The sequence below is a fragment of the Amblyraja radiata genome, chromosome 15 (genome assembly GCF_010909765.2).
Source record: "Amblyraja radiata isolate CabotCenter1 chromosome 15, sAmbRad1.1.pri, whole genome shotgun sequence".
In the NCBI taxonomy this organism is placed as follows: Eukaryota; Metazoa; Chordata; class Chondrichthyes; order Rajiformes; family Rajidae; genus Amblyraja; species Amblyraja radiata.
The window spans coordinates 43,117,592-43,140,421 of NC_045970.1; the positions used below are offsets into that span (position 1 = coordinate 43,117,592).

Genomic DNA, 22,830 nt, shown 5'->3' on the forward strand with positions numbered 1-22,830 from the left:
CATCAGCTATCCTAAATTCTAATGCAGGTTCCACAGGAGATCTTGAAAAGCAATTAGGGTCAGGTCAATTTTCTCTCTCCATTGACTATTTGTGAGTCCTCCCTTTTGCTCAGCTTAGATCATTCACATTTACTCGGACCAAGGTTTTGCAGTTTAAATGCAGTGCTGTTTCACTCCCCAAATTTCCTGTTCAGGGACGGCAAAGCAGTAAAGTTGCTGCTTTACAGCACTAGAGACCCGAGTTTGATCCTAACTATGGGTGCTGTCTGCACAGTTTGTACTTTCTCCTTGACTGGTTAGGTTTTCTCCAGGTGCATTGGTTTCCTCCCACATTCCAAAGACGTGCAGGTTTGGAGGTTAATTGGCTTCGTAAATTGTCCCTAGTGTGTAGGATAGAATTAGTGTACACGTTATTGTTGATCGGCACGTTTTCGATGGGCTGAAGAGCCTGTCTCCATGCTGTATCTTTGAACTGAAACCATTTAAAGCTAAAAAACATCATTTTGCCAGCACCCATTCTTTCTTTTCAAGATCTTTGCAACTTTACAAAAATGAATGGCTTCATCACTGTGGAATGTTATTATTGCAGAAAACCTACATGATTTATTACTGATAACTCAATGGGCTTTTCTGCCTTTGAAAAAAATGCATCATCCATGATTCCATTTGACAAGCTAGATGCAGGAAAAATGTTCCCAATGTTGGGCGAGTCCAGAACCAGGGGTCACAGTCTTAGAATAAAAGGGAGGCCATTTAAGACTGAGGTGAGAAAAAACTTTTTTACCCAGAGAGTTGTGAATTTGTGGAATTCCCTGCCACAGAGGGCAGTGGAGGCCAAATCACTGGATGGATTTAAGAACGAGTTAGATAGAGCTCTAGGGGCTAGTGGAATCAAGGGATATGTGGAGAAGGCAGGCACGGGTTATTGATTGGGGACGATCAGCCATGATCGCAATGAATGGCGGTGCTGGCTCGAAGGGCCGAATGGCCTCCTCCTGCACCTATTTTCTATGTTTCTATGAGGCATAGAAATAGCACAGGAACCAGTCATTTAGTGTAAACGCAATGAATAATCATTGACAATGAATGAAGCAACTATGAAATACCAAGTGTATTGTGTAAATCGCTAGTGTAAAATGAGCTGCTTCATCACCAAGGCAACTGAAGCACTCAGAAGAAAAACATCAATTAGATTAGTTAAAATGTGCATACAACTGTATTATTTTTCTTTTGCAAAGGATCTGATCTGAATAAATCTTTTAAAAATGAAAAACATTATTTTACCTGCATTAATCCTCGGAATCTCGCTCCAACATTGGCATGAGTGCGCCAGACCTCTATGTATATGTGCCCTACAGGATCCAGTATCTAGGTTTCTTTTCATTGCCACGGAATTCATCTGCCAGCTTTGGGTCATAAGGCATAGGAGTAGAATTATGCCATTTGGCCCATCAAGTCTACTCCACCATTCATGTTGTTCCTTGATCGAGGATTAATTTTGTTGAGAATTGAATGGGTTTTCCATTCGAGAAGGATATTTCAATGGACATTTGAATGGTTTTCAATCTCGAGATACTTATAAGTGCACAACTGCTGGTTATTGTCAGTGGTGCTCTTACAAGCAAGCTTCTGGTAGGGGACCGACCCAAGCTGTTTGTATATGAACATCAGAACAACAATCAAGTCACAGTCTATGGGGCTGACAAATGTTAATGTATCCTGATAAGTCAAAAATGAATAGTATCCTGAGTTGGGATGGTCTTTCAAAAGCAGTAATATGTTGTTAAGCATAAAACCACCAACATATATTTCTATGGTAATATTGCACATGAAATGTCAACCCTCGGAAAAGATGCTAAAACACATTCAAGATTGAAAGGAACACATAAAAAGTCATCAAACGTTGGTATACTGTTCAGTGAAGGCAAAGTGTAAGAACACAAGTTGATCAGGGGAGAATAGAGGTAAAGTACAGTTGACCTCTCCATATCCATCAATATTTTGCAGATTTACGTTATGAGTTTGTAGAAAATTGTGCAAGAATGTCAATATTACAACGCAAGCCATTTGAATCGCAGATCCAAAAGACAGAGGAATTAATAAAATACAGATATCTATTATACTTGCAATACAAAATTTTCCTATAAACTACATTTCAGCGTTCTTAATTCAGAAGTGCAAGGTGGGAGAAAAACAGAAAAGATGGAAAAGAATTGATAATATTATACTTGTTCAGAAATCTTAAGCATCTAAATAGGAGCCTTCAAGGTAGAGTGAGCATAAAGTATGCTCAGTACATACAACCCCAATTGTATATCTTTCGGTCATAATGTAATTTGTATTTAAAGGTTAATAGAGCTGAGCTCTCAAGGTTTTCAATTTATATTCTACATTTAAGGTTGATACTTATCTCCCGGGGACTTTACAAATACTCTCAATGTAAAAAATAAACTTTGAGACCATATTACTCCGACAACTAATACTCAATATTATTAAACTTATAAATTCCAGCTCACAAGTAAAAATACTTGCAAAACTGTACAATTAGAAATGCCACAAAAATATTCCTAACTTGTTACCCAACAAACGCTATTAAATAAATAACTGAGGTAAATCTCTCTTGCTTAAGGAAGTCCTCCCTTAACAATGAATTGTCATGAAGAATAGCCAACTAATCATAAAGAGGTGACTTTCAAAAGTTCTTCTGGACTGAATATATAACCTCCCGTGGTATCTTCCAGAGTCCACATACTGTACATGTGCGGTTTTTCTCAAAATATTTTCCACAAGAGGCATCGTTTCAGTCCCAATGGTTCTTTTCTAGGCTTACAGCCTTCATGACTCAGTGTCCTCCTGTGGTTGCGGTCTCTGTTAGATCAAAAGGAAATACAGAGTTCACTCCACACTCAGAATTTCACAATGTGTAAAATTATAATTTCAGTACAATAGCAACTTGCTTATATGAAGCACCTGTAACATGGTATAATGCTGAAAGACCCTACTCATAACATTATCACAGAAAATCTAAATCCAATCTAAATCTAAATATAGCTAACCAAGAGAGGTTAGGACAAATGATCAAAAGCTTGCTCAAAGAGATGGCACTTGCAGAATGACTACAAGGACAGGGAAATAGACATGAGAGAGGTCAGAGATGTACAGAGTTTAGGCTTAAGATGAATAGCCAGAATTAAAGGAACTCAAAAATCTCAACATTGGTAGACATTGGGAGAAGATTCAAAGATAGAGAAATATGGAACCACCAAAGAATTTGCAACAATAAAAGTGAGAACTTTGATTTGTGGCTCTGCTTAACTGGGAAACAATATTCAAAGACCATCTTAGAATGTTAAAACACGTTGAGAATAAGAATATTGACCACAAAACGTGACTGTGATATAATAGTATGAAAGATAAAATTTTGCCTTGAAAACGGCAGCAGTTATCATTAACTTTTGACAACATTGATGTGCAATAACGTCATGGAAACTGCTGCAGCTGTTCAAACATTCATTATTCACATGTAATAAAAATAAAATGGAGCAGTGTCTGTTTAGGAATCAAATGGAAATTGTGCTAATTTTCAGAATTTAACTTTATGTTTGTTTTCACTCATATTTGTGCATTGTTAAATCCAAATTAGAGCACTGTGGCATTGCACAATATTAGATTTAATGCATATGATGAACACATAAGGAAACTGGTATTTTATTTTCTTGAATTCTTTACAGTGCATATTACTACACATTTAAAAAAAAAATCTCTCCAGAGAAAATATATGCCTTGGTCCACATCTTGCACCCCACTGGGCTTCACATCCACCACAAATTCCTGTTTGTTCCACTACCTACAACATGATCCCACCACTCGTAACATCTTTGCCTTCCCTCCTGACACCCTGGTTCATTCTTCCCTTCCCACCTACCCCACTCTTTTCCCTGCAACCATAGGAGGTGCAACACTCATCCCTATACCTCCTCCTTCTGCACCATTCAGGGATCTAAAAATACCTTCCAGGTGTGGCAAAGATTTACATGCACCTTGTTTACCCCGTTTGGTGCTCACCATGTGGCATCCTCTATGTTGGGGAGACAAAGTATGGATGAGGCAAACATTTTGCTGAGCCATCTTGAGCTCCCAGTTGCATGGCGTTTCAACTCCCCTTCTCACTCCCACACTGACCCATCTGTCGTTAGTGCTCTCCTGCCAGGATGAAGTCAAACGGAAAACCATCTGGGTGGTTGACAACCCAATGGTATGAACATAGAACCTTTCAAGTTTAGGTAATCCACACCCCTTTCACTCTCCTTATCCACCCAGTTCTCTCGTCCCCTTTGTAAATATCCAGCCTCCATTACCTAGTTTCATTTTCTAGCCCACCCCCACCATAGGCTCCATCTGCTTATCACCCACACACTTAATCTATTCGGTCTCCTATCTGTTCCTCCAACTGGCTCCCTCTGCCCATCATCCCCCTCCCATTCCTGGTTCCACTCATTAACGGCTAGCCCAGCTTCACTCCTCCGGCTCACCTCTTTATATTGGTTATCTCCCCTCCATACTCTTAGTCACCTCTCACTATGTTCTAGTGTTGCCTGACCTGCTGAGTTCCTCTAGCAGTTTATGGGTTTTTTTGCTCCACACAGCATTGTCTTGAGTCTTCATTGTACTGAATGTTTGTTTTGGTATCTGAGAAAACTGGCATCAGATTGGGCAGATAAGGGAACTCAAAATGAATCTAGAGCTGGGTGAAATGTAATTGAACATATAATGAGAACACTGAACAGTCTTGCGGATGGTTTCACTGTGAACCATTCAAGGATGAAACAATTGTATCATCTGTTTTGTGTTGGTGGCAAGGCTAATTAGTAAGAACCAATAGTTTAGTGAGATGTGTAGGAAGGAACTGCAGATGCTGGTTTACTCCGATGATAGGCACAAAATGCTGGAGTAACTCAGTGGGACCGACCGCATCTCTCAGCATCTCTGGATAGAAGGAATGGGTAAGTTTCGGGTCGAGACCGTTGTTTAGACTGAGAGTTTCTCAGTCTGAAGAAGGGTCTCGACACAAAACTTCACCAATGGTCTCTGTGGAAAGCGGTGGAGATGGGAAGATGTGACTAGTGGTGGTATCCCATAGTAGAGTGGCAAAAATGTCAGAGGATTATATGTTGCATGTGACGGCTGATGGGGTGAAAGGTGAGGACTAGGGGTACTCTGTTCCTGTTGCGACTGGGGAGGAAGGAGAGCAAGAGTGGAGCTATGTGATATCAAGGAGGCATGTGTGAGGTTTCATCTATGAGAGATAGTACAGCTTTAAAAAAAGTAATTATTTTCAAGTAAGTCAAACAGAGATGATCAAATATTAACAGAAATTATGAGAAATAAGGAACTGGGTGATATATTAAACAACTTTGCACTTGTCATCATTGCAATAGACCGTGAAGAAATTAAAAATTGAAGGCTACTAAGGGTCTAATAAAAATGACAATTTCAAGTAACTAATATTAAAGAAGAAATACTGGAGGAATTGGTAAATTAATGAGACTAAAATCCTATAAATCCCCTGGACCAAGCTGCCTACATCCTAATGTTCCAAAGGAAACAAGGAGTGCATTAAACATGATCATGGTTGAGTAACAGGCCCCAAAAGTAATAAACCATGACTTAAAAAAGAAAAAAAACTGTGAATCATAGACTAGTTAACATAATTTCAATTGCTGGAAATGTTGCAATTATTTTATAAAAATCATAAATGTGCACGCAGACGATCATAATACGATGAAGGAAAGATGTATGCAAAGAAAATGTGCTTTTTTCAAGGATGTGTTTTATAGGGTAGATAAAGGTTGACCAGTCAGAGATGTATAGCATGGAAATAGGTTCTTCAGCCCACCGAGTCCATGCCAGCCATCAACCTTTTACACAATCCCATATTAATCTCATTTTTTATTTTCCTGTCCATGTCACAACCCTCCCCAGGTACACATTAGCCATCATTCCACATAGTCGGGGTAATTAACAATATTCGAATAACCAGCCAACTCACACGTCTTTGGGTTGAGGGAGGAAACCTCAGCACCTGTGACTGGGAAAACGTGCAAACTCCGCACAGACAATATACACAAGTTCAGGATTGAATCCAGGTCTCTGATCTGGAGCAGATTCCCAGCCTTGTGCAGAGAGTCAATTCCCAGCAAATAGTTTTTATAAAAGTACCGGCATATGCACAGAATTAATCAGTATGTAGTTGTTTCATGCTGATTTGAATGATTTTGGGCAAATTGTGTGAGAGGAGACTTCACCCGTCTGGATTGAAATGAATATAAATTACAGCACATATACTTAATCTGAAATTAAAAGAGAAAACAATAATAAAAAATTGAACTTGCTTTTTTCCTTTTGTCTTCGAGCCTCTGATAGTCGGGAGAATTAAGATCTTCTATGGACTCTGCAATTGGCTTGTTTAACGTTTCTGGGAGAAGGAGACTCAGAAATCCTCCTGACAGCCCAGCAATCCCAAAGACAATAAATGGCATCGATGGATTTAAAGATTTCTGCCAAGTAAGAATACTCGCCTCAGTATACAATTGAGTGCACCGTGTTAGGGAAGATAGATCTTGCAACAATTTCAATCTAAGCAGGCAAAAATATCTCAAGGTATTTCACAGGAGCATTAACCAACAAAAACTAACATCGAGCTCCATTACGATGTTATTACGCCAGATATAATTAATCTAACACACTCAAGGTCACAGATGCTATAACACTGTTTACCAAATTACTTTGTGCCAGGTTTAAATAGAAAATAATTCTGACACCAGTGCTTGTAAAGCGGCATTCTTCAATCGGTGGAAGAGTTATGGAGCATCATAGATCTTCCAAAGTAAATTAAAACAGAGATGGCAGAGCAAATTATTTCCCCTACATGAGTAAAACCCAGTAACGATTGCAGGAATTAAAAACAGAGCGACTGGAGGCAATTTCCCGGGAACTAGTAGTTCTGATTAGAAGTCTGACACAAGTCTTCTTAAAAAATTGACCCAGGTTCAGAGATTGCAGTGTTTAATCTATTTAATAAAGATAGAAAAGGAGAAGCTGGAGTTATTAATGGTAACATAATGACTGCAGAAAAAAGTAACAGAGCCATCAAGGACCATTTGGCATCAGGACTAGTGTTGGGGAATGAATAAAGAGAGGCAGGCATAGGGGAACATATCGGCAATAGTGCTTGTACCATAAAGCAGTTTAAGCAGCATATGGACGCGAGCATTATGATGACTAGGGTAACAGATTGGAAAATAGCTCATTTTGAGGGGTTGAGTACACTGAGCATGCTGATGATAAGAGAAAGCATAACTTGGAAGAAAACAACAAAGAAACAAAAAGGTTACAAGGCAATCCAAAGTACAATTGGTAAGGCAAATGTAATGTAATCAGGTTTTTGAACTACTCTGCACAGCCAGTGCAAATTTTTACTTCTTTCAAATGCCCATCAATTCCTCCCTGATTTTCCTGCAGAGTCATACAGCACGGAAGCAGGCCCTTCAACCCAACTTACCAATGCCGACCAAGATGCCCCATCTGCCCCCGTTTGGCCTATATTTCTCTAAACCGTTCTTAGGGACAATTTATTAGGGTTATTTTACAGAAGCCAATTAATCTACCAACCAGCACATCTTATGAATTTATTTTAATAATTCAAAATGCCCCTTGGTTGAGCTACCACCTTTAGAGTTTTAATGAGATTTATATCGGGTGGGAGGGGGGGGAGATAGTTGCCGATGAATGGAAGTTCAGAATGAAGAAGTTCTGACTGAATGAAGTTCTGAATTTGCTGCTCTGACTAAACTGAGATGCAGGTATTGATACTGGAAAGGTTACAACAAATTAAACTAAACGGTAATAAACATGAAGAATGGGCATATAATTGGCAAATGAATTTCAACCTAATTTAGTTGATAATTATATATTGGAAATGGAAATAAGAATCTAAATGGGAAAGAGCAGCAAGGAATCTGTGAGTACAAAAACACAAATCACTGTAAGTACTGTCATAAGATAATTAGGCCTTAAAATGCAAACAAAACACTTGGATTAATTTCCAAGGCTACAATGGAAAAGTGGCGGTTATGCTAAAAGAAGTGTTAAACTTTTCACATACCGCACTTGGGTTCTATATTATGGAAAAGACAAAGAGAGGGCAGTAATGGTTTATAAAGGAAGGCACAAAAATGCAAGGTTGCACCTATCAGAAATGAATGGGTCTTTTTACTCTTGAAAACTGAGAAGTAACCTCAGAGAGATCTTAAACAATGCAAAGAGATTTGACAGAGTGGACATGGAAAGCATTTCACTAGTGAAGAAAGGCAAAACTAGACACAAGGAATCCTACAGCACAGAAACAGACCTTTTTGGCCCACATCCCAGTTGACCATTATGCGCATCTATGCTAATCCCATTTGCCTTCAATAAGCCTGGGAATGCTAAGTACCTGTCCTAATGCCTTTTAAACGTGCAATATTAACTACCTCCATTAGCTCCGCTGGCATTTTATTCCAGATAATCATCATTTTTTTGGGAAAAGCACTCTTCAGATCTCCTTTAAATTTCTCCCTCCCATCTTAAACCTGTGCCCTAGAGTTCTAGACACCTATGCCCTGGGAAAAAGATTCTGACTATCGATCCCACTTTGCTCATCATAGTTTGATAAACCTCCATAAAGTCATCCCTCAGTATCCTCTGTTCCAGTGCGAATAAAGCCAGCCAATCTGATCTCTACTATGCCCTACCCATTGAATTTTCAAAATACTTCACCTTGCTCGAGGCTATTAAAAGAATATAGTGGCAATAAATTAAATAGGGAACTCAAAATAAGCTACCCTAACCAGTGTGTGAGGAGGACTAAAACTTGTTGGCACAGTAGAGCTCACATGGATATGGATGAAAGGGATGTATAGATAAGTGTACTAGAGAAAATGGAGTGGAGAGTTATGGAGAAAGAGATAGAGGAGGAAGGATAGAATGTACTAGTACAAAATGAACAATGGCGGGGATGTGTTTGACCAAATGCTGTTTATTCAATGTCATTGCATGGTTGTGGATGCATTATTCAGAAGGGGGTAGGGGGTTCTACAGATTGTAATATAAATAGTAAGGTATAAATTCAATGTTCTTTTCTTAAAGCTAAGAGCAGGAATTTGGTTTAGTATTAAGTACTCAGTCGGCTTGTGCAGTTTACCATGCTCTCCAAATTATTTGCAGGGATCTTGGAATTACACTTAATTGTTTTATCTAATTATCAGCAATATTTCATGTAAAAAAACTAGTAACTTATCCAGGCTTTAACAAATCTCAACTAAACTTGAAAAACGCATCAGGCAATAACATTTCTCAAAGGCTATGAAAATCACACTGTCGCACATGAGAATATGACTATAATGCACTTTTAAGATATTCCTTGTTACTTCAACTCAACAATCATAGAATCCAGAAGGAGGCCATTCATACGCCGTCCCTCCTTGAAAGAGTGATAATAGTCCCATTATGTTATTCTGCCTATTATTCTGCAATTTATTTTCAGGCAAAAGCATTGTATTCTACATCACAACGAAGTATGTTAAACAACGCTCCCACTTCTCCTTTGCCATTTAACTGCATCTCCTTTGGTGCCAATCTGCTTGCCAATGTAAACAATTTCTACCGGTTTAAACTCTCCATAATTTTCAACATCCTCCACAACATCATCTTTGCAGATTTATTGTTCCTTGTTCCCAAAGCATGATGACGGAATGAACATTCATTGTTCCCAAAGCATGATACCCCAAAGAGGATATACTCTCAGCTGGAGCTTATTTACTTTTATGTTTTATGTAAAGTTAGCACGCAACAAAAGCTTTTCACTGTACCTCGGTACACATGGCAATAAACTAAGCTGAACTGAGTATTGCTTGCAACCAAGTATAATGTTCACATGATAAGGTCCCAAAGGCAAATCTGATTTAAAAAATGTTTGGACTGACCAGTGATGGTACGAAAGGAGCCAGAATCCCACCAACCCTGCATGACATTGAACAGATTCCCAGTCCCGCATTCCTGCATCAAAACAAAACAGCATCAATTCAGTGCAGGCTGAAACATTGAAATGTATAAAATAGGAATCGCATGGCAGGGTACATCGGACTGGATCACCCATTGCCAAGAGTAAGGCTTCAGGTTACCATACCTCATTGATATTCTGATAAGAAATTCACGTTTCAAACATTGCATACTTAATGTAGGTCATATTTCAGATATCGTCCTAAAGCTCTACATGGGATTTACGAACCCTTTAATCCCCAACCTAGTATTAAATTATAAATAAAATAATAATACCCCTCTCCTCATAGTTCCCTCGTCACCCACTAAAGGCCTGTGATATATCTCACTATTTAACAAATGCTCTACTTTTATTTCATGTGAACTAAACTAAATGATCTCCCATTTTATATTATAATCCATAGGCGCTCATTTGATGAGTGCTTCTGATGCCTCTTTACATCCTCCTTTGCACTTACAATGCCGCCCAGCATGATATCATCAGCAAACTGGGAAATATGACAAATAGTTGAATTTTTGAATTCAAATAGTTGAATAGTTGAATTCAAATAGTTGAAGTCAAATAGTTGAATTCAAATAGTTGAATAGTCATTAATATTCTCCTTCCCATGAAACGTTTTCTCTAATTCTAACAATCTAAATAACCCTTTCTCATTTTGTGACTGAGGTCAAAGAAAATGGCCTTGATCGGCATTTTACTTGGTTGGAGGAGATCTCCCCTCATGAATGGGTCATGAAACCTATCAAAAACAGTGGAAGGAGCAGCACTGAGGGAAGTGACAGTAAAGCTGGGTAAAGCTGAGTTGACATCTGAATGATATCACTGGGAGGCAATGGGGAAATGAGAAACAGGAGGAAAGTAAGGATGGATCCTTGAGATATACTGGGAGTAATGTTACAGATGCGGGATGGTAAGGTAGTACTGATAGGTCTTTGGGGGGGGGGGGGGAGATATAGATTAAAAAAGTGAATTAAACCTGGGGCGGGAAAATGGACAGGTGACGATTTGGGTTGGGACCATTCTCCATTTTCTTTTACAGATGCTGCCTGACCTGTTGAGTTCAACAGTTTTTTGTTTGTTCAAAATTCCAGCATCTGTAGACTTTGATCTCAATGGAAACCTGGAAATGAAGTAATATTTTCCCATCTATTAATCTGCCAGATTCTGACAGAGTAAATATATAACTTTGGTCTTTGGAATACATTTAAATCTGCAGCTCCAGCTACATTTCAGTTATCAGCTTGACACTTTCCCTCTGATTAAAAAAATCAGAAAATTATTGTGGTGTCATTTATTTCATATAAGCCCACTATTCACATATGAATGCAGTTAGAAATTACAGGCCAATCGACAAGAGGCAATTTACAGAGTACATGAATTATTAGTATCAAGGATAGTGGCATAGTTGTAACAGTCTGCAGGAAGTAAATACTGTCAGCAGCAAATAAGTAGCTCTCACATTTTATCTTAAATAGCTATTCCAATAACAAACTGGTTTTAAAACTATTTTCCTGACATCAGTAGATCGAAGTTAGCACTACCATTCTGCACCCAGAAGATTGAAAATGCTTTATTAATATCAAGGATTCTCACTGGAATACACTATTTATCTTCAGCGTGCGCAGCATCAAAGTACCATTTTTCAGTTTTGATGAAACAAAGGAAGTCTTGAAGGCTGAGAAGCAACAGAAGTCAATGAAGAGTAACGCACCCTGATATATTAGGATATTGCTGCAGTATCATGCTGTTATCAGTGATCTAAGGCAAAGCAATCTTCTCAAACCTGCAAAATTCAACATAACTAAGTGGAGCTAACATTAACCTCTCACCCAACATCAATAAAACGAGAAATTAAGTCACTTAACTCTACTATTTGTGGGTGATTTTCTGTGCCATGTTTCCGACACAGCAAAACTGGCTACACTTCAGAACTGGCTATGATGCACTTTGGGAAGTGAGAAGTTGTGTGTGAAAAGACCTCCATAAATACAAGTCTTTTAGGTCCCAAAGGAAAAAATTCTTGACATGTGTAATCACGAAGAATGAAGAGTACTAACCTGATCACGGTGGGATACAGTTCTGCTGTAAAAACATATACAATGTTAAAGGCGGCACTGACAGCCAGCTTTCCACACAGAGCTAATGAGGTGACGTCCACCAAGAACCCCGTGTCAAGGTCTGGTAGGAAAAATAAAAACAGTTGGTCTTTAAGTACGAGACAGATGGAGTTAGGTCACTAATCAACAATGATCTCAGAATGCCAGAAAAGGATCAAGTGACGGAATGTTCCCACATGGCAGTCAACAAAATAATTATCTTTATCTTTCAATATGTTAAATGAGAACATAATACTTTACACAACCCCTTCCACCTGCTCCATCATTCAATAGGATAATGGCCGATCTTCTACTTTTCTGTCCTGATTATCTCATTAATTTCCCCATTATCTAACAATCTATTGTCTTAGTCTTAGACTCATACTGAGTATAGGATTTTTTTACATTTCAGTTCCAGAGATGGAGTAATACAGCAAGGAAAGAGATCTACAAAGACAACCAGAAAAGTGATCCAATAAAGGATTAAATGACGTTAAAGGTAGTTTTTAATCAGGAGAATTGGCCATAATTGCCAGAACCCCCTCCTCCCCCCCCAATAAACTTGCGAACATGAAATGTTTTCAAATTCAACTATATTCTGCATTCCATATCTTCCCATTTGCTCTACCTATTGTACTTCTTTGTATTTATAGTATTATTTGATCTGATTGGAAAGCATATAGAAACATAGAAACATAGAAATTAAGTGCAGGAGTAGGCCATTCGGCCCTTCGAGTCTGCACCGCCATTCAATATGATCATGGCTGATCATCCAACTCAGTATCCCGTACCTGCCTTCTCTCCATACCCTCTGATCCCCTTAGCCACAAGGGCCACATCTAACTCCCTCTTAAATATAGCCAATGAACTGGCCTCGACTACCCTCTGTGGCAGGGAGTTCCAGAGATTCACCACTCTCTGTGTGAAAAAAGTTATTCTCATCTCGGTTTTAAAGGATTTCCCCCTTATCCTTAAGCTGTGACCCCTTGTCCTGGACTTCCCCAACATCGGGAGCAATCTTCCTGCATCTAGCCTGTCCAACCCCTTAAGAATTTTGTAAGTTTCTATAAGATCCCCTCTCAATCTCCTAAATTCTAGAGAGTATAAACCAAGTCTATCCAGTCTTTCTTCATAAGACAGTCCTGACATCCCAGGAATCAGTCTGGTGAACCTTCTCTGCACTCCCTCTATGGCAATAATGTCCTTCCTCAGATTTGGAGACCAAAACTGTACGCAATACTCCAGGTGTGGTCTCACCAAGACCCTGTACAACTGCAGTAGAACCTCCCTGCTCCTATACTCAAATCCAAAACAAATATAAAACAAAGCTTTTCACTTGGTACATGTGACAATAATAAACCTAAACCTGAAGCAGTAAAACAAATTAGCACGAGTAAAGAAATATCATTAGGTAAGTTAATGAACGAGAAATAAATCTGAAGTATATAATTATCTATATCCACAGTTTTGAAAGAGGTGGCTATGGAGGTCGTAATCAACCTGGTTAACGTCTTAGGAATATTTACAGATTCGAGGATGTTCATTGGAAGACAACAAATATAACCGTGGTATTTACGAAAGGAGAAAGCGAGAAAATAGGGAATTACTGAGCTGAGTGAGTTGGCAACAACATGACACAGCATCCTCACCACGGATAATCAAATCCTCAAGTTACAGTCGCAGAAGAAAATGACCAATTCTGAATTTATTTATATTTTATTACAGAGAGCATTAGACCTCTGGGAAATCAATGTGTAAAGGCTTCTTACCTTGCTTCCCAGGCAGGAATAGGGTACTTATACAGGCAATCCCTGCAAACACCAGGAATGCCGCCATTGTCTTACGCCTCCCTGCCCTTGGCGATGGGAGCAGAAGGAAAGAGTAAGATTATACTATGTAACATTCAAACAACTCATTAAAGCACATGAAGACATTTCTAACATAGAAACTATACAAGTTTGAACTGCATTTAATGCCACTCCAATTAAAAGCACTGTCATGTAATAAAAATCATAGTTGATATAAAGCAACTCACAACAGTTTCAATCATTCTATTGTTTCAATCAAACAACACAATATAATGGCCAAATAAAAACAGCTGTCAGATTCTAATACCAACCTTCTTAACATCATTAAAATCAATCAGCTTGGTTGGCAATATTTCTGATTAATGGTCATTGACCTGAAACAGACTCTGTCTGTCTCTCTCTGCAGATGTTGACTGATCTGCTGATTAATTCCAGCAGTTCCTGTTTTTATTTCAGCTAGATCTGAGTTGAAAAAAATATATCTTCCTCAGATCACCTCCAAAACATCATTCCTCTTATCTTAAACCTATCCCTCCTTGGTTTCAATACATCTGCTATCGAGAAAGATTTATGAAAATCTATTCTATCTATCCATTTCATTTTATATATCTAGGTATATGGTCTCTCCGAACTCTCTCCACTTCCTCCACTCCAAGAGAACAAACATAGTCACGTCTTCCCCCATGTCCTCTTCTGCAGGCACCACTGTCTTTGTGACTCCCTGGTCCGTTCACCCCTCCCGACCCACCCCTTCCTATCCTCTTCAACTGTAGGAGGTGTAACACCTGTCCCTGCACTTCCTCCTTCACCACCATCCAAGAGACCTCACTATCCCAGGTGAAGCAGAGGTTCATTTGCACCTCTTCTAAATTAGTCTACTGCATTTGGTGCGTACCTTGTGGCCTCCAATTTGCTGAAACTAAGCATAGACAAGGTGAATTGCGGAGCACTTGCAATTTGTCTGCCATGGACAATTAGAACCAGTGGCGGACTCGGTCTAAAAATATTGGTTGCCAGGAGACAAAGGGGGCCCACTTCATCAGGGGCCCACTTGATATAGGGGGCCCACTTCATCAGGGGCCCACTTGCCATCGGGCAAGCTGACACCCTGGCCAGTCCGCCACTGATTAGAACTCTCCTTCCCACTCCCACACAAAATTGAACGTCGTTGGCCTTAACCATTGCTATGGAGAGGTCAAACTCAAATTGAGGGAAATGTATCTCATTTTACAATCCAATCAGGTCTATCAGATCAATCAGATCCATTCTATCAGGTACATGGATAGGAAAGATTTAGAGAGATATGGGCCAAACGCGAGCAGCTGGGATTGGTGTAGATGGGTCATCCTGGTCGTCACGGACAAGTTGGGCTGAAGGGCCTATTTCCATGCTGTGTGACTCTACAATCCAATGGTATGAGTGCCGAATTTTCCAATTTCAGGTAAGCCTCACCTCACTTGTCACCTTGTTTTATTTTTACTTTGTTCTCCTCTCCTTTCCCCCATCTGACTCCACCCTTCACCAACCAGTCTACATCACCTGATTCCATCCGCCCATTATCTATTTCAACGATTTGGATGAGAATGTACAAGGCAATGATTAATTTGTTTGCAGCTGACACCAAAATAGGTGGCATCATAGGTGGCAAAGATGGTTATCAACAATTACAGTGACTTGGCAAATGGAGTTTAATCCAAATAAGTGTGAGGTGTTTCATTTTGGGAAGTCAAACCAGGGCAGGACTTTCACAGTGAATGGTGTGGCCTTGGGGAATCGGAGTAATACAGCACAGACACAAGTATTGCAGAGTAGGGGGATCCAGGAGTACAAGTACATAGTTCTCTGAAAGTGGTGTTAAAGATAGATAGAGTGGCAAAGGCAGCTTCTGGCATACCAGCCTTCAGCAGTCAGGGAAATTAATATAAAAGTTGGGATGTCATGTTAGTAAAGCTGCATTTGGAGTATTGTGTTCAGTTATGGTCACCCTGTTAAGGGAAAACAGAAGGACTTACTGTACAGATAAGAAATGCCATGTAAGTAGTAGGTAATCCCAAGCTTCACCTACAGGAGCAGTACTCACTAAACAAACTCATGAGAATGAACGAGTCACGAGATTATCTTTTCTTGCAATTAATGACTAGTTGAACCTTGATGGAGAGGAAGCCCTTTCAATTCATAGGTAGCCATTTAGAGTGTAGCCTGAATAATACTAGCTCAGCAATGTTGATGGATCATGAGAGTATTCGCAATAATACGCAAGAAACTGCAATATGCTGCCCAGATCCTGTGGTGAGGTTTGGAGCTGATCGAAATTACAACGAGCATGTCTGAAGCTGGGAAACATCTAAGCAAATTGTGTTAACTTGACTACTCAGAATATCCATTCCAATAAACAAGTATTCAAATGACATGGTTTTATGAACATTCTAACTCAAGAACACTTAAAATATGCATACTATTTTTACATTTTTTCATAGAATGTGAATGCCATCAGCAAAACAACTGAGTGGTGTATATGCCACTCAGAAGGAAGTTAAGATATATGAAAGAGCCTGGAGTCATTTAGCTCGGCTTGGGTAAGGGTGGCAGACTTCTAATTGAAAGATGTCAGAGGAAGAAATGGGTTTTTAATGGCTATCTGGTAGTTTCACATCACCACCTCTAATTGTAATTACAACGTTATTTAATTACCATAAATTCTCCAAACGGCACAGCAGCTTAATGTCTTTGGATCACGAGTTCTGATCTTTTGATATAGATTCAACAACTTATCCACAAGGCTATCATGTGCATACCACATGAAAGATCTCGTAAGAATAGTCTCAATTAAACACGCCTCAAAAACAGGAGTCATTTTAAAACTATGATCTGGACCAACTTTGAAAACGAGCTTTAAAACCCAGCGCAATAAATAACATGGCAATTCAGGTACACTGGGGCCTTCTTTCCCCATCTGAAGATAATAAACACAGACATCTGCTCAGAGGCTCTGCTCTGTTATTGAATATTTACCGATTCATAACATCCAAAAGCCACAACTTGTCATTCCAAGTGGATACAAAAGAAACTACAGATGCTGGTATCTTGAGAAAAACACAAATTGCTGGAAGAACTCAGCAGGTCAGGCAGCATCTGTGGAGGGAATGGACAGACGATGTTTCGAATTGGGACTCTTTCAGGTGGATCGTTTGATTCTTACCAGGGTTTATTAATGAAGTAAAGGCACAAGGGGAATGCTGGCAATTCCACAAGACCATTCATGGCGATGTTGAGATAGCGGTTGCCCTTCAGTTCACCAGCATTCAATATCAGGCCGTAATACACAAGACTGCAAACATACCTAGGACCAATAGATTATGAAATTCTGTAGCAACTAACATCACAGACTCTTATAACACATACCATAATAAACAGAGGTAAAGCAGATCGAGAAAGATGTAACATTAAAGTTAGGGGATGAGGAAGGGATAAGAGGGAACTGCGTTCTAAAGATGCAAATGCTGGAATGCAGAGGTCTTGTGGGCCCTGGAGTGAAGGGACGATGAGAGAATGGGGAAGCCAAGAGAACCAGGGGAGTCTGAAGAACTGTAGGTAGCGTCAGTATACAAGGACTTCAGCAAGGTCCTGCACTATCTGGTCCAGAAAATTAGGCCACAAGTGGGCCAAGACATTGTAGGAAAATGGATCCAAAAATTGGCTTGATGATGGAGGCAGAGGGTAGTGGTGGAGGGTTGATTTTCTGGCTGGAGGTCTGTAACCAAGTGCGGTTTCACCAACAACTTGTACAGCTGCATCGTGATATCCCAATCTTTGTACTCAATATCCTTGCCAATGAAGCCAAGCATGCCAATTACCTTCTTCACCACCCTGTCCATCTGACGCCTCTTTCAGGGAACCATGCATCTATACTTCCCGATCTCTCCGTTCAACAACACTCTCCAAGGCTCATACATTTGGTGTGCAAGTCCTACCATGGTTTTACTTGCCAAAGTGCAACAACTCACACTTGTCAGATTTAAATTCAATTTGCCATTCCTCGGCACATCTTATCTAGATCCTGTTGTAAACTTAAATATCCTCCCTCACTGACCTCTGGAGTAACTCAGCGGGGCAGTATGAAAAGGGGTCTCGACCTGAAATGTCACTCCTTCCTTCTCTCTAGAGATGCTGCCTGTCCCACTGCTGTCTGTCTTCAGCAGCATCCTGCTGCTGCTGTTTATTCCTGAACACTTATTCTAAATGGAATGGCCAAAAGGGATTCCTGTACTTTCTGCCTACTCCTTCACCATTCCTGGTGGTCACTCAGCTTCTTTTTTTCCGCACCTCAGGTGTGACCACCTTGCCAAAACTCCTATCTATGAAGCTCTCCGTTGCCCTAATGATCCTGCGATTGCCCAGCTGCAGCTCCAGTTCCCCCACGCGATCAGTCAGGAGCAACGGCGGGGCGCACTTCCCACAGGTGTTGTCCGCAGAGACACTGGACGTTTCCCTGGTTTCCACATTCTGCAGCAGGAGCATACCACTGCGCTAATGTCATCACAACTGCACTTAGACTAAAGAAGTTACAAAAACAGGACCTTTCCTTACCATGCCACAACCCTCTGTTCAGCTTCCTAGCCGCAGCCTCTCGAGCCAAAGCCTCAACACCTACCCTAAAAAAAAAAGCCTCAAAACACAGTCTCTCCCAAACAGTTGTTCCCAACAAGCCGCTCTTCCTATTGACTGGTGTCTCTCTCAACGAACCAAACTACAATGCTCCTTTAAGCCTTCCTGCTGCTCCTTTGCTCTGCCGCACCAGCTTAGCTGTTCTTATGGCACTCTGTTGAACGTTGCCGATGCTGCTCAATTCTACTTCCTGGCTGACTGGGACGAGATGGTCAAAATACCCGTAAGTAAATTTGCTCACGACCAAAGATGTTTGAAACTGTAGATGAGGATAGTTGCCCAAGGATACGGTGCGACATAGAACTGGAAAGTTGGGTGGAACAGTAGCAGATGGATTTTAATCCTGACAAGTGTATGCAAGGGTAATGCAATTTGGTTCATCCAATACTGGCTGGACATATACAGTAAATGGCAGAGACCATAGATACCTTGATGTACAGAGGAATCGTGGGGTGTAGGTTCACAGCTCCCCGAAAATGGTGACAAAAATGGATAGGGTAGTGAAGAAGCCATTTAGCTTGCTTGCCTTCATAGGCAGGGGTATTGAGTGTAAGAGTTGGAACGTCATGTTGCAAGAGTACAAGACATTGCTTAGGCCACACTTAGAATATTGTATGCAGTTCTGATCGCCACACTATAGAAAGGATGCTCTAATGCTAAAAAGAGTGCAGAAGAGGTTCACCAGGATGTGAAGCACTTTAATTACAAAGACAGATTAGATAGGCTAGGATTGCTTTCTCTGGAACGCTGAAGACTGAGGGGCGACCTGTTATAAGTATATAATATAATGAGAGGCAACAGATAGGGTAAACAGAATCTTTTCCCCAGGGTAGAAATATCAAATACTAGAGGGCATAGCTTTGAGGTGAGAGGAGGAAAGTTTAAAGGAGATGTGTGGGGCGAGTTTTTTTACAGAGAGAGTGACAGGTGGTGTGTTGCATTTTACTCACAAGTCGTACTGGATATAGTTTGGAACTATTGTGAAATCTCATTTTGCATTCAGTTAAATATTACTTAGATTCAGTGTAATCTAATTTCTTCCATTTTTTATTAATATACAAAGTCAGCTGCGGTCTGATGATCCAAAAACAGTAGATCATGATACTTTGACACTGGAAGCCTTTTAGACATGCTTTATATCCACCTGACTGCACAATGATCTGCAAATCTCTACACAATGTTCTTTTTATGATCACTTACCATACATACATCAAGATGATACTTCTCCACCGCAATATGGGATGTCTCACCAGCTCCATAAATCCATGAGCAGGTTGACCAATTTTCTTTCTTCTTGCACAGGGTTTCAGTTGAATAAAAATCTTCTCATTTCCATTCCTGTGTGCAATATTTTGCAGTACCTCCTCCGCTTCCTTAGTCCTCCCCTGAGAGTACAACCACCGTGGTGATTCTGGAACTGTACTGCATCAGAAAGTTGGCACCATTAAATGCAACAAAAACCACTGAATTTACAGGTCACTTAAAGGAACCGTTTTACTGGGCTTGTGCCCCCATTCACTGTCTGCTCAATCTTTGCTTCCTTTCGAGATTTCAACACTTCACTTGTGACAATAATTAGTTTGCGATGGATAGAAACAAGTGCAGGACATCCATAAAATCAAGGCAACGTTAATATGCATAGAACAGTACAGCACAGGACGGGCCCTTCGGCCCACAATATTTGTACCAAACATGATGTACCAAACACGAAACTGATCTAATCTGCCTGCAAGTCATCCATAGCCCTCCAACCCCTGCAAATTCATGCGCCTATCTAAAAGCTTCTTAAAAGCCACTATCGTATATGCATCCATCACCACCCCAGACAATGTGTTTTATACACGCTCTGTATAAAAGATTTATATAGGAATAAGGTTCAGATTGTCTATCCTATCAATATGCCTCTCATAATTTCATATACTCCCATCAACTTTCCCCTCAACCGCCCACATTCCAGTGAAAACAATCCAAGTCTATCCAACCTCTCCCTGTAGCTGATCCCCTCTAATCCAGGCAGAATTCTGGTAATCATCCTCTGCACCTTCTCTAAAGCTTCATTCTTGTAATAGAGCGACTGGAAATGTACACAATACTCAAAATACAGCCTCACAAAGTCCTATGGAGTGGCATCAAGACTTATTGACTCTATATTCAATGCCCCCAACAATGATGGTAAGCATAACATCAGGTCCTTGCACAACCCTACCTCAGTACCGAACTTCCATGGACTTTTCACAACTATCGTTACACCTCATAGATTTGCATGCACTTGTTTACCTAAAGAACTGATAATTTTCTGTATATTGATTTGATGTGTTGTTGTGTACAATGTGTCTGTAAAGCTGCAGCAAGCAAGAGTTTCATTGTTCCAGTCCAGGTACATATGCCTCTCGGTCTTCTAGCTGTCTTCTCCCCCCCCACCACACCACCCTATCCCCCTCCCAACAATCTGACCCGAAACGACACCTAACCATGTTCTCCAGAGATACAGCTTGACCCGTTGAGTTACTAAGCATTTTGTGCTCTTGTTTCTACAATTAAGCACTTGACTCCTTACATTGAGCTGGTCAACTTATCGTTCCACATTGGCTATCTTCTTGTGATTCTGGAATTGAATCATTTAATTTTGATAGATTTTGTCATATTTGCACTACCATTATCAACTTAGCAGGCCTACACATCCCAGAAACTTTGTTAGCCCTTGTATTAAAAACAGCAAGATTTCCTATTTTAGTATTTAATTGTAGTGACATATTTCTGATAGGATCATTAAGCATGATCCACCATTTAATTAGATTATAGTTCACAAGTGCCATATTTTGTTTACAAACCTTGGTCTGAAACTCACACCACCAACATTGATTATGAATATACATATCCCTTTTTAAGGTACAGTTTTCTGGAATTTCTTTTTAAATTCCTTAAAAGTGGAATTTTAAGAAATGTCACTACCCATTCTGTAAAAATAAGTCCTTTATTTTAAAAGTAGAGTTAGCTTTTTTTTAGTCATGGTTTATTCAGCCTTCAGCCTTGCTTTATTCTGAGGTTGCTAATGTGAGCTTTCTTTGTAATTGTTTACTTTAACACAAAACTGTTTTAAAGTAAATACTTAAAAGCTATACACTTTACTAAGTGTCTTAACTTATTAAACTAACCTATAAAACACTTCAATCGTCTTAAGCATCTCAGTCAGATTACCTCTTAACTGTACTGGTCGGCATAATTGTAAAGTCATTGGAAATTCTTACATAAAAAAAGAATGTAGATCTATACAACACATTACATTCTCAAGACTTCTCCAAGCACATTGTGACAATAAGTTACTTCTGAAATTCAGTTGCTGTTATCAAGCACAGCATATAATTTGTTTACAACAAATTATCTTTGGTAACATTTGTATGAAATGCCTAGGGACAGTTTATAAGATGCTATATAAATGCAAATTGTTGAATTGTTAAAAATAATGTGTGTTAAACAGTGAAGTCAATTACAGATTGCAATGTATTAGTTGTTCTGCTGAGTTACTCCAGCATTTTGTGTCTACCTTCGGTTTAAACCAGCATCTGCAGTTCCTTCCTACATAATCACCGCGGTTGTGTGTCTAGCTAGCCCAAAGAGGAACTAATGCGGGTCAAAAGTATTTGTTTTTCCAAATGTAACATATCCAGGTTTACTGATAACTAAGAGGGGAAGTGGGTTACATTAGAGACTACAAAGAGGCTGTAAAGAGATAGCAACAGAGTTGCAAGAGATTTAGCGAGTTGGCAAGACAGTGGCAGATTGAGCCCAATGTGATGTTATGAATTTTAATATAAAGGACTCTTATAATGTATTAAATGTCAGCGATTAGAATGATCGTGTGCTGGCTTACAAGACGCATACAATTAACATGCAGTTACAGCAAGCATTTATAATGCAAATGTGTGCTGGTCTTTATTGGGTTTGGAGCCCAAAGGTAATGAGGTCTTCCAGCAATTGTTATTGCCCCAGGCGATACCTCATTTGGAATACTTAGTGCAGTTTTGTGTTCCTTACCTAAATAAAGAATTGCTTGGAGTTAATGTGCCTTAGATATTCTGGATTGATTCGACAATATGCAGGCTGTCCCATAAACAGAGACTAAGATTGACAAATGCTCACTGTAATTTAAAACAATGAGAGG

At 39.8% G+C, this 22,830-nt stretch overlaps 1 protein-coding gene across 1 annotated transcript in view; it reads right to left on the reverse strand.

Annotated features, from left to right (window-relative positions):
- Positions 1 to 1,253: 1,253 nt before the first annotated feature.
- The window catches only part of LOC116981319 (solute carrier family 22 member 15-like), a 41,542-nt gene continuing 19,965 nt past the window's right edge, over positions 1,254 to 22,830 (reverse strand). The window contains exons 6-12 of the mRNA XM_033034270.1: positions 19,869 to 20,090; positions 17,203 to 17,343; positions 13,965 to 14,050; positions 12,157 to 12,277; positions 10,023 to 10,095; positions 6,393 to 6,557; positions 1,254 to 2,868 (exon numbers count right to left, since the gene is read on the reverse strand). Of these exons, the coding sequence (XP_032890161.1) occupies positions 2,836 to 2,868; positions 6,393 to 6,557; positions 10,023 to 10,095; positions 12,157 to 12,277; positions 13,965 to 14,050; positions 17,203 to 17,343; positions 19,869 to 20,090 (841 nt within the window). The 3' untranslated portion in view covers positions 1,254 to 2,835. The remainder of the gene's footprint in view (positions 2,869 to 6,392; positions 6,558 to 10,022; positions 10,096 to 12,156; positions 12,278 to 13,964; positions 14,051 to 17,202; positions 17,344 to 19,868; positions 20,091 to 22,830) is intronic.